The 16,534-nt window shown below is 47.3% G+C and overlaps 1 protein-coding gene across 9 annotated transcripts in view; it reads right to left on the bottom strand.

The window, feature by feature from the left end:
• Sag (S-antigen, retina and pineal gland (arrestin)) overlaps nucleotides 1-16,534 on the bottom strand; it is a 47,016-nt gene that overhangs the window by 21,654 nt on the left and 8,828 nt on the right. For 6 of the 9 annotated variants that reach the window (XM_017319395.2, XM_017319396.2, XM_030252328.1 and 3 more), the window contains 6 exons: nucleotides 13,138-13,198; nucleotides 10,476-10,520; nucleotides 8,632-8,825; nucleotides 5,930-5,989; nucleotides 2,122-2,198; nucleotides 53-188 (listed from right to left, as the gene is read on the bottom strand). In XM_017319395.2, the coding sequence (XP_017174884.1) occupies nucleotides 53-188; nucleotides 2,122-2,198; nucleotides 5,930-5,989; nucleotides 8,632-8,825; nucleotides 10,476-10,520; nucleotides 13,138-13,198 (573 nt within the window). Of the gene's footprint in view, nucleotides 1-52; nucleotides 189-2,121; nucleotides 2,199-5,929; nucleotides 5,990-8,631; nucleotides 8,826-10,125; nucleotides 10,206-10,475; nucleotides 10,521-11,113; nucleotides 11,398-13,137; nucleotides 13,199-16,534 lie in introns of those variants that run through there. The other 3 variants (XM_006529274.2, XM_030252329.1, XM_011247944.3) reach the window with 2 other exon arrangements.

Here is a 16,534-nt window from a genome sequence, read left to right as displayed (position 1 = left end):
CATCTACAGAGTGAGGGGGCTGTGGTCTAAACCTCAGGGGGGTGAGGATCACCTCTTTGCTGAGGGAGACTGAGAGGTTCAGGGGCTTGTCAGACATGAAGAACTGCCAGGAGGCTTCAGCACTGGGCTGGGGACCCATCTCAGGTGGGGCATGCTGCACTTTCCGGATCAGTAACCGCACAGAGCTCCTGAGGAGAAAAAGAAAGGCCCAGGGTTCATGGTTGGTGCCCACCCTCAACCCCAAATGCTTCAAATCACCCCATCTCTATGATTCCAGGGGTTTGAATGCTGAGCCAGCAATGCTGGTAGGGTCCCCTGCATCCTGTCAGACTCTGGTTAGCCTCCTTGCAGGAGAGTCTGTGTCATGGTTTCAGATACCTTATGTGACCAGACTTTAGAGCTCCACGTAATTGTAGCACACTGTCACTGTCATAAGCATCAAAAGCACAGAGCTTGGGAACAGAGTGCTCGTCTGGCATGTACCAGATCATGGTACATGTGATGGTTCAGATACACAGCAAAACACACAGCATGGGAAGATATGGATGCTGAGCTAGAGCACAGGGAGATATGGATGCTGAGCATAAACACGGGGAGATATGGATGCTGAGCAAGAGCACATGGAGATATGGATATTGAGCATGAGCACAGGGAGATATGGATGCTGAGCATGAGCACAGGGAGATATGGATGCTGAGCATGAGCACAGGGAGATATGGATGCTGAGCATGAGCACAGGGAGATATGGATGCTGAGCATGAGCACAGGGAGATATGGATATTGAGCATGAGCACAGGGAGATATGGATGCTGAGCATGAGCACAGGGAGATATGGATATTGAGTATGAGCACAGGGAGATATGGATGCTGAGCATGAGCACAGGGAGATATGGATATTGAGCAAGAGCACAGGGAGATATGGATGCTGAGCATGAGCACAGGGAGATATGGATATTGAGCATGAGCACAGGGAGATATGGATGCTGAGCATGAGCACAGGGAGATATGGATATTGAGTATGAGCACAGGGAGATATGGATGCTGAGCATGAGCACAGGGAGATATGGATATTGAGCAAGAGCACAGGGAGATATGGATGCTGAGCATGAGCACAGGGAGATATGGATATTGAGCATGAGCACAGGGAGATATGGATGCTGAGCATGAGCACAGGGAGATATGGATACTGAGCATGAGCACAGGGAGATATGGATGCTGAGCATGAGCACAGGGAGATATGGATATTGAGCATGAGCACAGGGAGATATGGATGCTGAGCATGAGAGAATGCGGGAAGGGTTGGGGTGGGTGGAGACTTAGGAGTGACAGTGAGTTACCAAATAAGAAGAAGGCACAGCTAAGAGGGGGAGGTGCTGGGAGGATATGGGGGAGCCAGTGGAGGAAAGAGAAGTGGGTGTATATCATTGAATGGTATATAAGTATGAAATGCTCAAAGAACTTTTTAAAATGAGCACCCAGTGGGTGGAGTAATGCTTGTTGGTGATAGAGATTCTGTTTGGAACGGCACAAAAGCTTTGAGTTAGCTTCTGGTGATGGTGAAACATTGTAAATATATTTAGTGTTGTGGAGTCAAATATTTCAAAGTGATTAGAATCACAGACTTCATAGTGTATGCATCTTATCATAAGTTCAAAAATGTTTTTTAAAAAGAAACATGGTATCTTATACCTGGCATTCCAGTGCTTGGGAAGCCGAGGCAGAAGGAGCACCCATGAGTTCTAAGGCAGTCTTGACTACAGAGAGAGACTGTTTGGAAATAAACTTGATAGAATAAAATAAAATAAAATAAAATAGAAAATAAATAAATAGGAAGAAAATGAAAGGGCCTTGAAGGTTTGGGGGCCTGTGGGTCCCTGAGGTTGCTAAGTCCACTGTCATTCCCTTTTATGTTCTCTACCCCATATTAGTAGCCATTGCCCCCCACCTCCACCCCCATAGCAGATAGTTCAGGCCTTATCTGCCCTGATCTGAGAGATCCCATGACACCAGCCACCAGGAACCAACTCGAAGAGTCTGTCACACCAGGATAAAATGGGAGCATTTCTTATCCCCACCTCTACACCACCCGATCCTCCCCAAATCCCTCGAGAGTCCTCTTACTTCTTGGGGATCTTGTCCTCCTCAGGATCTGTGATGTCTGAGGCAAATGCTTTAACCTCAAAGTCAACCCCACAGCTCTGTGGGAGGCACGAGAACAGATAGGACAGGGATCAGCACCTCCCCACAGAACACAGGCCACGCCTATAGTGATCAGCACCTCCCCACAGAACACAGGCCACGCCTATAGTGATCAGCACCTCCCCACAGAACACAGGCCACGCCTATAGTGATCAGCACCTCCCCACAGAACACAGGCCACGCCTATAGTGATCAGCACCTCCCCATAGAACACAGGCCACGCCTATAGTGATCAGCACCTCCCAACAGAACACAGGCCACGCCTATAGGTAGATATCTGTCCCTAGTTTTTCTCCTTTCTGTGTCTTTCTTGGGCCTGTCCAATGAGGACTACTAGAGAAGTGTGCTGTTAATCCCGCATTCTAGTGCTGTGCTGAAACACTATGACCAAAAAAGCAAGCAGGGAAGGAAAGGGCTTACTTGACTTATGCTTCTATACAACTGTTCCTCATCAAAGGAAGTCAGGACAGGAACTCAAACAGGGCAGGAACCTGGAGGCAGGAGCTGATGCAGAGGCCATGGAGGGGTGCTGCTTTCTGGCTTGTTCCCCATGGCTTGCTCAGCCTGCTTTCTTTCTTTCTTTTTTTTTTTTTTTGAAGATTTATTTATTTTATGTATACGAGTACACTGTAGCTATCTTCAGACACACTAGAAGAGGTATCAGATCCCATTACAGATGGTTGTGAGCCACCATGTGGTTGCTGGGAATTGAACTCAGGACCTGTGGAAGAGCAATTAGTGCTCTAAACCACTGAGCCATCTCTCCAGCCCTCAGCCTGCTTTCTTATAGAACCTAGGACCACCAACCCAAGGATGGTACCACCCACAATGGGCTGAATCTTCCTCCATCAGTCACTAGTTAAGAAAATAAGGGCTGGAGAGATGGCTCAGAGGTTAAGAGCACTGACTGCTCTTCCAGAGGTCCTGAGTTCAAATCCCAGCAACCGCATGGTGGCTCACAACCATCTGTAATGGGATCTGATGCCCTCTTCTGGTGTGTCTGAAGACAGCTACAGTGTACTCACATATATAAAGAAAATAGCCCAGCAGTGGTGGCGCATGTCTTTAATTCAGCACTCAGGAGACAGAGGGAGGCGGATTTCTGAGTTCGAGGCCAGCCTGGTCTATAGAGTGAGTTCCAGGACAGCCAGGGATATGCAGAGAAACCCTGATTTGAAAAACAAAAACAAAACAAAACAAAAAACAGAAGAAAATAAAAGTTCTGCAGGCTTGTCTGCATCCTGATCTTAAGGAGGCATTTTCTTAATTGAGGCTCCCTCCTCTCAGATGGTTCTTGCCTGTGTCAAGTTGACATAAATCAGCCAGCACAAGGAGTAAGCATAGGGATGAAGCACCACCACAGAAGAACCGCGTGCCGACATGCCTCCTGAGATGTGCCTCTCGAGTCCTGGAAGGTCCATGCCTCTACTTTGTTCACAAATGTACAACCCGACCCTGCACAACCTTCTGACTTAATGCTGCACACAGCACTAAGGACACAAGTGTTCATGGCACCGGGGGCTGTATCTATGGATGTCCTGGCAGGCTGCAAACACTCAGACCTTGGTGGCTCCTCCAAAGCCAACCCTGGCCAAACAGCAGTGGCTCACAATGAATGGTTGAATTTTTCTTTCTCAATGGGGCGAAACAGTAAGATGAGCTCGTTTTCAAAATGAAAGAGGACTTTTAAGTCTGCATGGATGGAGTAAGTGCATCTGTCTGTGACCTCCAGCCCTTAGCTCCCCGTGCAGGCCAATCACAGCCTGGTCTCTGCCCTGAAAGAAGGCATAACAAGGGTGTCCCTCTTGTGTCCCAATGCCACATGTCAACGGTGACATTAGGACACGGTCCTGAGACTAGAACACAGCACCTCTCAGGTTGTAGACAAACAGGTGCAATGTAAACAAAATGCTGCAGGCAGCCTGCTCTGTCACCCACCCATCCCACCTAGCTGTCCCATCCTGTGCTGGTCTCTGAACAAGCCACACACTTCCATAGGCCTCACTGGGCTCTGGGGTTCCTCTAGCTTGAAGCATTCACTGTCTTTACTGCTGTGTAAAACTGAATAGTAACGTAACAATTTAAATTTTCTGCCTATATATTATATTCTGCTAACCTATATGTTATATAATATTTTACTATGTAATCATTATATAGTGAAGTATATTAGTATATATGTCATTTTTATTAATATAATAACATCAAATAAGCTACATAATATTGTAGAAGATTGTAACATGTAACTTGTGATATATAAAATGACATATATTATATTCATATGTTATATGTATATATTATATATTTATATGTGTATATGTATGTTACCTAATAATCTCCTATGTGTCCCTCAAGCCTCCAATTGTAACCAAGTCCCCAATCTAGGATACTGGAGGTTCCCAGCCCAGGAGCTCTCCTACCAACTTAATACCCTCTCCCCTCTAAGAACAGAAGAAATAAGAGGGGCTCTAGACTGCACAAGACTGTAAAACTCCGGAAAGGTCGTCTAGGAACCAGGATTCAAGGCGCCCTTGAAAGAGCAATGATGGACTGACAAGGCTCAGTTGTGTTTTCTTAGTTCCTGGTCCCCTTATCTCGAGTGACCCTCATTTCCCCTGATCTCAGCTGTCTTCAGCTTCCCTGGACCATGGCATTCAAATGTTTAGAAGTATTATTTGTAGTGTGACATATTTATAGAAATCAGACACATGTGTGTAAACCCCTCTCGTGACATTGTTTGACCTTTGTGATGTGTGGTTGGTATGCAATGTATGGTTTTCAGGATGCATGGTCCTATTCCATTTAGTTCAATTCTCTTCTATGCCCTTCCATGCCATCCCAGTTTTTAAAATGCCATTTCTGTTCTATGAACCACTAGTGGGTGATGATACCGCACTGATGAGCACTGTCCTTCCACTCTCCATCATCAGTCGCTGCCCACTGTCCTCCATACTCACAGACCCGCTGTCACAGTCAATCTTGGGGCCCAGGCAAGCTAGCACCTATCCCCTTCTCCTCTGGCCTGGAGTCCCTGGTCCATCTTGGTCACACCCTCTTTTCCCTCCCTTCCCCTTCACAGCACATGTTTGAGTGACTTCAGATCCATTACTAACCCTTTGTAACCCTGAATCAGAGCCCGCTCTTCAGCCCCTCCACTGGCTCCCATGTCACTCAAACCCAAGTTGTCAAGACCTGGCTACCCTATGCCTTCCTTCCACCCTGACCTCGGCTCCCACCCTTCACCTTCTCCCCTCGTTTAGCATGTTCCCTCCTCTGCAAGTACCAGGGCCTCTCTCCCTGGAGAGTCTGGCTTTCCCCTTTTCTTAGAATAAGGACTCTGACTTTAAATGCCATCGATTGTCCCTCCCTTACACAAGCCTGAGGCTTTTTCACAGTGTCTGTGGCCATATCTAATATGTCCTACAGTTCTGTGTTCTTGTTGTTGCCTGTGGCTTTCTGTTAACATGTGAGAGCCAGGGGGTTCCATCTCTTGTTCACAAGGATGTTCATGGTTGGAGAGTCTTTATGCTGGGCCCTTTGACCATCTTTGACATTTTCAATGATAAAAAGCTACTTTAAAAGGCTATTGAAAGCTTGGCAGGGTGGCTCATGACTGTCATTCCAGCACTTGGGAGGTGTAGGCAAGGTCAGTTTCAGTCTTACAGAGCCCGCCTCAAAACAATCAAAAGCCTATTGAGGGAGGGTAACCTGTGGCATTTCTTCTTTAACTTACCTTGCCTACATCCTGGGGAGCTGGCTGCAACATCACTGAACAGGGTAGGTAGTCAGGAAACTGGAAGGACAAACATACAATCATTTCATTCAGAGGAGTTATTCTATGATGTAGTACAAAACCATCATACAAGATGAGGAAAAAACCCACATAATTCTCCCACTCTCCTGACAGCCAGCTCAATGCTGATTTATTTCCAAAAACCTCCAGCATATACAGAGACTCACAAATGAGGGTGCACCCGGGGCATGTGTTCATCACCCAGGTCTGGGTGTGTTCACTTGGACCAAAGGTGTCTGATTATTTGATTCACTAACCTCACTAGCCCTTATCCTATTCAGACATCCCTCTGACCATTTTTACACACAATGCACTACAGTTTCTCTCTACGGTGCTTAGAGCTTCTACAGTGCACTTCGTGTAGCCATTGCCCCTTGTTGGACATCTACATGGTGTCTAATTGTTTTTCCATTATAAATAATGCAATAGTAAATATACATCTTCAAACCCTTTAGTCCAGTTTTAGCCAATTAATGCTATGTGAACTACCAGGTCAAAATCAAATTTATGTGTGTGTGTGTGTTTGGGGTAGGGGGTGGAAACAGGGTCTTTCTCTGCTTAGTTTATGCTAGCCTTGAACTTTCAATTCTCCTGCCTCTGCATATATATTGTTGAGGTTCATGACTGAAAACATTGCATTTTACAAAGATGTATTAACTTCTAAATATTATGTGTATGAGTGTTTTGCCTGCATGCACATGTACACTGCATGTGTGCCTGGTATTCATGGAGGCCCAAAGAGAGTGATGGATCCTCTGAAACTGGAGTTACAGATTGGTGTAAGCTGCCATTCAGATGCTGAAAACTGAATCTTAGTTCTCTCTAAGGGCAGCTAGCAGTGAACCTCTGAGCCATTTCTCTAGCTCTCTGCTTTTGTTGCTTTAAAAAAAAAATCTTTCTGTGCAGGGGACCAAATTTGAGCATGCCACACAAATGTTCCAGCACCATGCTATACCTCCAGCACTTAAGGACCCCATTTCTAGCCAGTCATGTTGGCCCATGGCTCTAAGAGGCAGAGGCATGAGTATCTAAGCTTGAAGCGAGTCTGGTCTACACAGCAAGCTTCAGGATAGCCAGGAAAAAAAATCCATTTGCAACATTTTTTTTGTTTTTATTTTTTGTAATTTTGGGACCAGGGTTGAGATAGGGTTTCTCAGTGTAGTCCTGGAACTCACTATGTAGACCAGGTTAGCCTTGAACACACAGAGATCATCCTGCTTCTGCCTTCTGAATGCTGGGATCAAAGCCATGTACCAACATCCCTGGCCTCTAAAGGTTTTTGACATGCATTGCAAAGAAATTTTACCACTTCAGGTTCTCAGCATAGATGTGCACACCTCCTTATATATTGTTTCATTTTGTTTTGTTTTGTTTTGTTTTTGAGACTGGGTATCTCTGTATAGTCCTGGCTATTCTAGATCAAGATCTGCACTCTAAGTGGTCTTGACCTCAGAGATATACCTGTCTCTAGCTCCCAGGTGCTTAGATTAAAGGCATGCACGACCGTACCTGACAAAATAATTTTTAAAGAGAAATTTTATGTAACATTTGTGATATAATAGAATACCATACAATTTTACCATTTTAGCTCATTTTAATATATGCTTCCTTGGGGGTAAATCTGTCCATGCTGGCCCAGAACAGTCACGAGACTTTGTCTCCAGGACCTTCCCAGCATTCCAAAGAGAAACTCTGTCCCCGGAACCTGACTTCCCCGTCCCCCTCCCAGCCGGCCAGTAGACTTGGTCTCCTTTTCTGTCTAAATGAACAGGGCTCCACCCACTGCTTCCTGGAAGTGGGACTGTAAGATGTTGTTTTTCCTTTTGTGTCTGTCTTGTTTCACATAGCATCATGTTTTGGGGGTTTATCCATGTTGGGGGACTTAGACAGTGTTTCTTGACTTTGTGTTTGCTTTATCAAAACAGTTTCTCTCTGTGTAGTCCTGGCTGTCCTGGAACTCACTCTAGACGAGGCTGGTCTCGAACTCAGAGAGATCTCTACCCTTGCCTTCTGAGTGCTGAGATTAAAGGCATGTGCCACCACCACCTACCTACTTCTTGATTTTTTTTTTTAAAGGCTGAACCACATCACTTTGGAAGAGCATGTGTCAATAAGATAGGATTGCAAACAGAAAGAGCCACAGAGGGTTTCACTGGGTGACATGGGCCTTGGGAGAAGTGACCGGAACAGAGTAAAGCCCTGATTTCATGCCCAGGACCATGTAGGGGAGCAGGGGTAGGGGCCAAGAGGTAAAAGATGGCACTCAATCTACCAAAACCTCCTGTCCCATAGCAGACTCTTGCTTGAGTAGAGCTCCACGAGGCCAACTGAGGGTCACATCTACCAGTTTCTTTTTATAGTGAATGAGAGAAGACAGAACATACTCATCTAATTAGGTTGCCAGATGAAGAAAAATATCCAAAGGGCAGGTTGAAATGGTGCCTTCTGAGGCAGGGAGGCTATTTACAAAGACTTAAAAACAGACAATCACAGACCATGCAATCTAGAATTTCTTTCAAGGGTGCAATTTACAGGCCAACAGATGTGGGCCTCTGCCCCCTCCTCTTTGCTCTGTTCCTATCATAAGGTACCATGGGTGAAGGAGGCAAGCCAGGGGAGCAGGCAGGGTAAGGAAAGCTCACCGTGAGCAGAAAGGGGTACGTGTTGTCTCCCAGTTTCTTGAGCAGGCTCTCTTGGAGTTGGGTGAGGACACTCATGGCCCCAACAGGAGGGTATACCTGGACCCGAGAAAAATACAGGTCCCTGCGGAAGGTCAGGCCCATCACATCAATGTCCTCCTGGCCATAGCGGAAGGCGCAGGTCAGGGTGACATACACTGGGGAAGGAGAGGCGACAGGTTAGTCTTGGTTCACTGCACAGGCCCATCTACCTCAGCCACTTTCACTGGATGGAGCTAGCAACAGAGAGACCACACCATGCTGTCTGCACCAGGGTGCCAGTCTCTGCTGCCTGGAAGAAATGGTGGAGGGGAGGGGGAGGGGGTAGAGAATAATACTATGCAGCTGGTGGGCATATTTTGGGAGGACCAGCATGTTCCTAGGGTTAGAGTTCATTATCCAAAAACAGGACTCTCACAGATTGGGAGCCATCTCCTTGGCAACCATATTATTTTGCTAGGATGGTAGAAATCTATGGACAGGCCTGGCAGGATGGTTGAGTAAAGGCGTCTGCTTCCAAGCCTAACAACGAAAATTCAATTTCCAGGATCCACATGGTAGCAGGAGGGAACCAACTCGCCACAAGCTGCCCCCCCCCAACACGTGAACCTTAGTATTTGTATACCACCCACGTGTATATGTACATATGCAGAGACACATGGACATACATATGCACTCCATGAATAAATATGTAATAAATTGAAAAATGTGTGGACAGATTACTGTCCACCTGGCCTTACTGTCTCCTCCCCCTCCCTCCTCCTGGTCCACCAGCTCATCGATCCGGATGTCTGAGATGGTGCTAACTTGCTGGCTTGGGTTAAGGAGGGCAGGATGCCTGGAGAGACTAACAGTGCTGCAAGCAAACCAGACAAGTGCCTGAGCCACAGGGAGGCTGCGGGAACAGCCAAAGGCCTGGGCCAGGCAGGGAGACAGAATCAAACGCGAGAAGTTTCGTTTATGTAGTCCTTGTGCACTGCTCAGAGGCATGCCTCTACATCACAACTTCCCAAAATTCTGTCTGATTAAAGGGAACCGGTGCCCAGTGTGTGAAAGTTCACTTCAAGTTTCTTTGAAGACAGGAAATGCACAGTCCTTCATCATAATAAGGCTTGTTGAAAGTGGTACCTCAAGTCCCTCAGCTTTGACTGAGCATCCTTCTGTGTCAGTTCTGAGGCCAGCTGCCCCAGAACCTCAGAACCACTCGACACTCTTACACCCTTCCTTACAGGTGAAGACTTGAGAGAGGCAGCCATGGAGGGCCTGGATTTCTGCCTGCACCCACTAAGCTGTGGTTTTCCCTGGTGGCTGAATCCTGTGTGTGGTAAAAGCCTGGACTGGTTGAGTTCAAGCCAGAGAGCTGGAGAGCCCCCAGGAAGGTGGGAAAACAGAAGAGAGCAATTTTCTGTCTTTCCTGCCTTGCTCCCCTCTCACCCAGACCCTGTTACCAGCCCACACCTGACATATTCCAGCGGGTACATCCAAAGTTTAGAACAATGCCTTGCGGTTGCCAGGAGCAACCACTCCAAAGGCATATTTAGAATGGAACTGAGTCAGCGGCATCATCATAAGCGAAGCTCAAATCTGTTCTAATTCAGTTTTTGCAACTGTCATTAGAAACAAATGGCTTGCCGCACACGACTGCCAGAGATCTCAAGGGCACTGTGATACTGTGGCACAGAACTTTGCAAGGAAGCACAAAAATAAACTCTGGGATTTATTCCCTTGCCTCTCAACAACAAGCATGGTTTCCTTCTATCCACAAATAACCTTCTACGCCAGGAGGCGGGGCAAGGGGTTTAGCTTACCCTTCTTCCCCTTCACAAGCTCAGGGTCCACCAGCACAACACCATCTGAAGCAAAGGAAAGAAGACCAGGAGAGTGAGATTAGGAAAACAAGGCATCTGTCGTTAGGACTTCTGGCATCTTCTGTTTTCAGTTTGGAGGCGGGAGGCTGAGACAGGATATCACATAGCCCAGTCTAGCCTTGGGCTTGCTATGTAGCTAAGGATAATCATAAACAAGTAATCCTCCTGCCTCCAGGCCTGATTCACCATCCAGCTTGCTTTTTATGGTTTTTAAGAAAAATATTTGTTTTAGAAGTTGGAGAGATGGCTCGGCAGTTAACAGAACTAGCTGCTCTTGCACGGGACCTGGGTTTGCGTTCCCAGCACCCAGGTGGCAACAGACATCTGTCTGTAGCCCCAGTTTCAGGGGATCCAACAGCTCTTCTGACCTCTGATGGCTCCTACATGCGTAGTATGCACACACACGCACTCAGGCCTACATGCTTACACATAAAATAAAATACTAAGAATAGTCATTTTTAAAATGTGGTTCTGGGGATCAAACTCTGGTTGTAAGTCTTGGCAGCAAGCATCCTTACCCACTGAGGACAGTTTTATCCTCAGTGTTTAAAACCCCCAATCTCCCCGCCCTCCCATACATTTTTCAAACGGTTGCCAGTGAGATGCTTAGCAAGCCAGAGAAAGCTGCAGAGCTGGTGCAGAGGGCTCTGGCATCCTGCGTCCGGTTGCCTCTCGTGCTTAGACGGGGTCAGGGTAAGTACACAATGGGTGTGCACGGCTGTGTTGTTTTATCATAGGTGGAGATCTGTGTGAGCTCCACCATCCAATTGTAGCATCGTTCTGGCATCGTAAAGGTCTCCTTTGGGCTGTGTCGAACCACCCATCTCTGCTCCTGCCATCCTCAGCCCCTGGGAAGCACTGCAGACTTTTGTCATCTTGAGAATGTTATGTAAGTGGAATTAAGAAGTCTGCACCCCCTTGAGATTGCTCTTTTTACCCAGCAGGTTGCAGTATCAATAGCTAAGACTCTTTACTTTTCTCCCCCCCCACCCCTCGTCTGTCTGTCTCCCCCCCCCCACACACACACACAAGGGTCTGTTCCTATACAGCTCAGGCCACCTTTGGACTCTCATTCCTCCTGCCTCAGCCTCCCAAGTGCTGGGCTCACAGGCATGCTCCAAAACTGGCTGCTTGTTCTTTTCTATGATTGAATAGTAGTCCACGGTATGGATGTGCCACGGTTTGTTTAACGTTCCTCGTCTACTAAAGAGAGACTTTCGTCTTTTCAGTTTGGGGCTGCAGTGAACAACCACATCCAAAAAAGTCCTCTGTATGCATTTTTCACTTCTCAGTAAGTACTCAGGGTGCTATTATTGGTTCATATGGAAAGGCTATGTTTAGTTCTTAAAGAAACCACTGAGCTGCTTTCCCGGGGTGGGGGGTGGGGACTGTAGCACTGTGTGCTTCCCCCAGTGGTCCATGGGGCCAGCGCCTCAGCATCATCAGCATCACTAGCATTGCCACAACCGGTTCTCTTAACCTTCTTTTGCTTTGGAAAATTTGAAACATATTGATTTGATGTGGAGAAAAACACGTTAGTAACAGTTTCTTTTTCTACATATAATTGGATTCCTGGTGTTTCCAAGAGTCTGGGCGGTTCTGGAGATATGAGAAGTGGCTGATGCCACCACCTGCTTACCTGGTGGCACATACTGTTTGAGAGTACGTCTATACTGATGGGGTAATGTGGAAACAGGAGTTTGAAGCAGCTGGCCATATTGCATGCACAGTCAGGAAGCAGAGAGATGAATTGTTTCCTTTTGTTTCCCTTAGTACTGAAGATTGAGCCTGGGGCCATGTATTCGGCAAGTGGCGCTGAGCTACAAACCAGCCTTTTAATTTTTTTTTTTTTTTTCTTTGGAGAGGCCAGAAAGATGGCTTAGTGGGTAAAGATGCTTGCTGCACAATCCTGGCAACCTGAGTTCAATCCCTGGAGCCACACAAAGGTGTGAGAGAACTGACTCCATAAAATTCTCCTCTGACCCCAAGTAAATAAATAAATAAATAAATAAATAAATGTAGACATAAATTGTTTCTAACCAACAGTGGCTACTCACTGATATTTTATTTGTATTTATTTGATTAGATTACTATTGAGTTTGTTTATTTGTTTGTTGTTTGTTTTGAGACGAGGTTTTTCTGTGTAGCCCTGGCTGTCCTGGAACTCACTCTGTAGACCAGGCTGGACACAAACTCAAGAGATCTGCCTGCCTCTGCTTCCCAAGTGCTGGGATTAAAGGTGTGTGCTACCAACCGGCTGAGATTAATTTTTTAAAAAAGATTTGTTTTATTTGATGTATAGGGGTGCTTGCCTGCATCTATGTATATACACCACCCAGATGCACTGCACATCGCAACCAGAAGGGGGCATCAAATATCCTGGAGATGAACTAACGGATGGTTGTGAGCTGCTGTGTGGGTGCTGAGAATTGAACTCAGGTCCTCTGTAAGAGCAGCCAGTGTTCTTAACCTACCTCCTGAGTGCTGGGATTAAAGGCGTGGATCACCATCCCCTACTGGCATTTTTTTTTTTAATGAAAAACTAGCAGTCTGATGACTGAGAGGAAAACCAACCTTAATTTTTCCTCCAAACTCAACTTACCTACAGGCTCTACTTGGCTGACGTGGTCTACATAGTCTCTCTTCCCCAGGTAGATGGTCACCTGCAGAAAGAACAAAGGCATTCACTCAGAGGCCAACAACCCTAACATCTTCTCAGTAGTAGGTCTCTCTTCCTCTTATCCAGTGCTGGGAATTGAACCCAGAACCTCATGCATGCAAGGCAAGCATTCTACCCTGGAGCCTCAGCCCTTTCCATTAGTCTTCAGAAGAGGGGTCGCTGGGCTCCACAGATGCTCTGTGGGTGTCCTTCTCTCCCTGCAGGGGGTGAAGATGGTTCATTTCAAGTACAGTGTCCTGTCTTCCATCCCTACGTGGGCTCCAAGGAATTCTTTCCCTCCATATGGATGGTGGGAAACCTTCCCACTCCGTTCTCTCCTTCTCAACTCAAGCCCAGGTCTGTTAAGCAACTAGGTAAATCTGATAGGCTAACCCATAGGTTAGCGGAAGGTCGTGCCCACAGACACAGTCAGCCCTTCTGTTTCTAGTTATGCGCTAAAAGGTCTTGTCTCTGTATCCAGAGTCTTTCTGGACTAGACAAAGGAGAAGGAGATCCAGAGAAGTGATCAGCCGAGCCCTGCTCAAGTAAACTGGAAACCACACACTGAGGAAGAAGGGTGTGGTGTGAGTTGGTAGGGATGCCACCCATGTTCTCAGCAGCCAGTCTCCTCAGCTATTTGGTAGGAGAACGGGGATGGTGGGCTGCTTTGTTACCAGAGGCCTGCAAATGCCTTGAGGTGAGGATCTAGAGCAGTGTCTCTCCATCTTCCCAGTGCTGCACCCCTTTAATACAGTTCCTCATGTCATGGGGACCCTCCCTCCCAACCATAAACTTATTTTTTTAAAGATTTATTTATTATTATTATATGTAAGTACACTGTAGCTGTCTTCAGACACTCCAGAAGAGAGAGTCAGATCTCGTTACAGATGGTTGTGAGCCACCATGTGGTTACTGGGATTTGAACTCTGGACCTTAGGAAGAGCAGTCGGTTGCTCTTACCCACTGAGCCATCTCACCAGCCCCCATAAACTCATTTGTAACTGTAATGTTGAGATGGTTATGAATCAGGGTAAATATCCGTGTTGTCTGATGGTCTTAAGTGACCCCCGAGAAAGGGTCCTTCCACCTCAAGAGGGTCACAACCCACAGGTTGAGAGACTTTGACCTTGAGTGTTCTATATACCTTCCAGCCTTCTCAGTATTTACTACAGCTCTTGGTACATAGAAGGATTCAGTCTGTGTTTGCCAAGGTTGCCAATGAGCAAAACCATGCACGCTGGCTAGCTCTCTGCTGCTCTGGGCCTCTCAAGTACAGGTTTTTTTTTTTTTTTTTTTTATTTCACCAAACAATCTAAGTGATTCTCGACATTAAATCACATCTTATACTCAGTCTTCCACAGTGAATCCCTTCTCCCCAGGTGGGTCCATTTGCATGCCTGATGTTGGTGGTGGTATTTATTGCATGAGGTGGTATCCAGCCTATGACTCTACCTCCCTGCTAACAGAGAGGAACCCCTTCGAAACCTTGCAAATCTGTGCAGAGCACTTCTTCAGGCTTCAGCAGCCTGGGGAGTGTGGGAGCTGTGGGAGCTGGGCATGGGATGCTGTGGGAGATGGGAAAGGGATGCTGGGACCCATTACTGCAAAGGGCACTGCAGCAGGCACCAAGCCTCACCCTCTAGGTCAGGGCTCTCACCTGAGGCTAACCTAGCCGACTTGTCCGGCTAACTCCCTGGGCTTCTGCTTTTGGTGCAGGATGGACCCAAAATCAGCAGGAGAGAAGAGGGGGGAGCTGCTGTTTGTCCCTGCTTGCCGGCCTGGCCTGGGGCTGGCACAGCCTTCTAAGCATGTTCCTGGGAGGAGGTCCTGTCAGCTTCTGAGTTCTGATATCTGCTGGATCCCCCATCCCTCCAGCCCAGGAAAGCACCTGTACCCAGTGCTACAGACCCAGGCCAGCCAGACTGAATGGGCGTAAGGTTTCCCAGTGGTGACTGAGCGTGAGTCTTAACCCAGGGACATAAACTCTCCTCAGATTTACCTATCTCCGTTCTCACAGGAACCCTAACGTGGCTACCCTCCCCCCCCCCCCAATTCATAGATGTGACTCTTCCCTCCCTCCTATGGAGTAACATCCAATAGAACCTATCCTTACCTCTGGGCTCCAGCCCCTCTGTCCTCACCTTGGCCCAAGGCCGTGCCAGCTCTGCCATAGCACTATCACAGCAGGAACCTCTCTGCTTCTGGTGCCTATGGTAAGGAAGGCTCTACAGTGACACCTCTAGCTGAGGAAGCCCTCCTCATGCTTTAAGAGGACATTTTGGCACTCTGGGTCCCCTGCATCCCAGCATGCTCTGTCTGTCCCTGTGTTATTTTGAGATAAGAGTCTCTCACTCTGTAGCACAAGCTCTGGAACACACTGTGTAGCCCAGGCTGTCTTCAAACCTGGTGCCACAGGAACACTCAGGGTCTGCCCCTCTCCCCGTCCTGGTACATATTCCACTTCCAGGGCTGTGGAGGCCTCCCCTGCACTTGTTGGTCAATGGAGATGAAACCTCTCCAGGTTGCTACCTTGGTTTGAGGTAAGTGCTTAAAACAGGGACGGGTCTAATTATGTATCCCTGGCTGTCCTGGAACTCAGAGGGATTCACTTGCTGCTGCCTCCTGACTACAGGGATTAATGGTGTGTGCTGTCAAGCCTGGCTAAGGCCTGTTTGTTCTCACACTCTGATAGAGAGGGAAAGGCTGCAGATCCAGTTCAGACTGGATGGGACTAAGTTCCCCAGGGGTGGTACATCATGAGCTTTAACCAGGAGCAAGCAACTCTGAATTCAACTGGGAGCAAGACCACCCTCCTATTACCCTGGAAAGGAGTGGGAGGGACAGGAACAGGTGGAAAAGGGTGGCCTTGTGAAACCGAAGGATAGACTTCTGGCAACTCACGCATAGCTAAGCACACCTTCTTGGATAAAATAGCCAATCATGCACAAGATCCAGCATCAGTCATGAGATCCCATGCTAAGAGGAGGCCAGCTCAAATGGGTGATTCCTTTTTCACCCTTCTCTTCCGGCCTCCCATCTGTCTTTTACTTTAACAAGTCTTTAAGTAAGTATTCATTTTACTTAGATGTGTATAAATCTTTTGCCTACATGTTTGCATTATGTATGTTCCTGGTGCCTGCAGAAGTCAGAAGAAGGCAGCTGATGCCCTGGAACTGGAGTTATGAATGGTTGTGAGTTACCATGTAGGTGCTGGGAATTGAACCCAGGACATCTGAAGAAGCAGCAGGTGTTCTTTAACTATTGAGCCATCCCTCTAGCAGGCCAGCCAGGCAGCTAGCCTGCATGACTTCCTTTGACAAGTGCTTCTGTGTAGCTCTGG

The sequence above is a fragment of the Mus musculus genome, chromosome 1, assembly GCF_000001635.26.
Source record: "Mus musculus strain C57BL/6J chromosome 1, GRCm38.p6 C57BL/6J".
Taxonomy (NCBI): domain Eukaryota; kingdom Metazoa; phylum Chordata; class Mammalia; order Rodentia; family Muridae; genus Mus; species Mus musculus.
The sequence above is the reverse complement of the archived record's forward strand: the minus strand, read 5'-3'. Positions and strand labels throughout refer to the sequence as shown.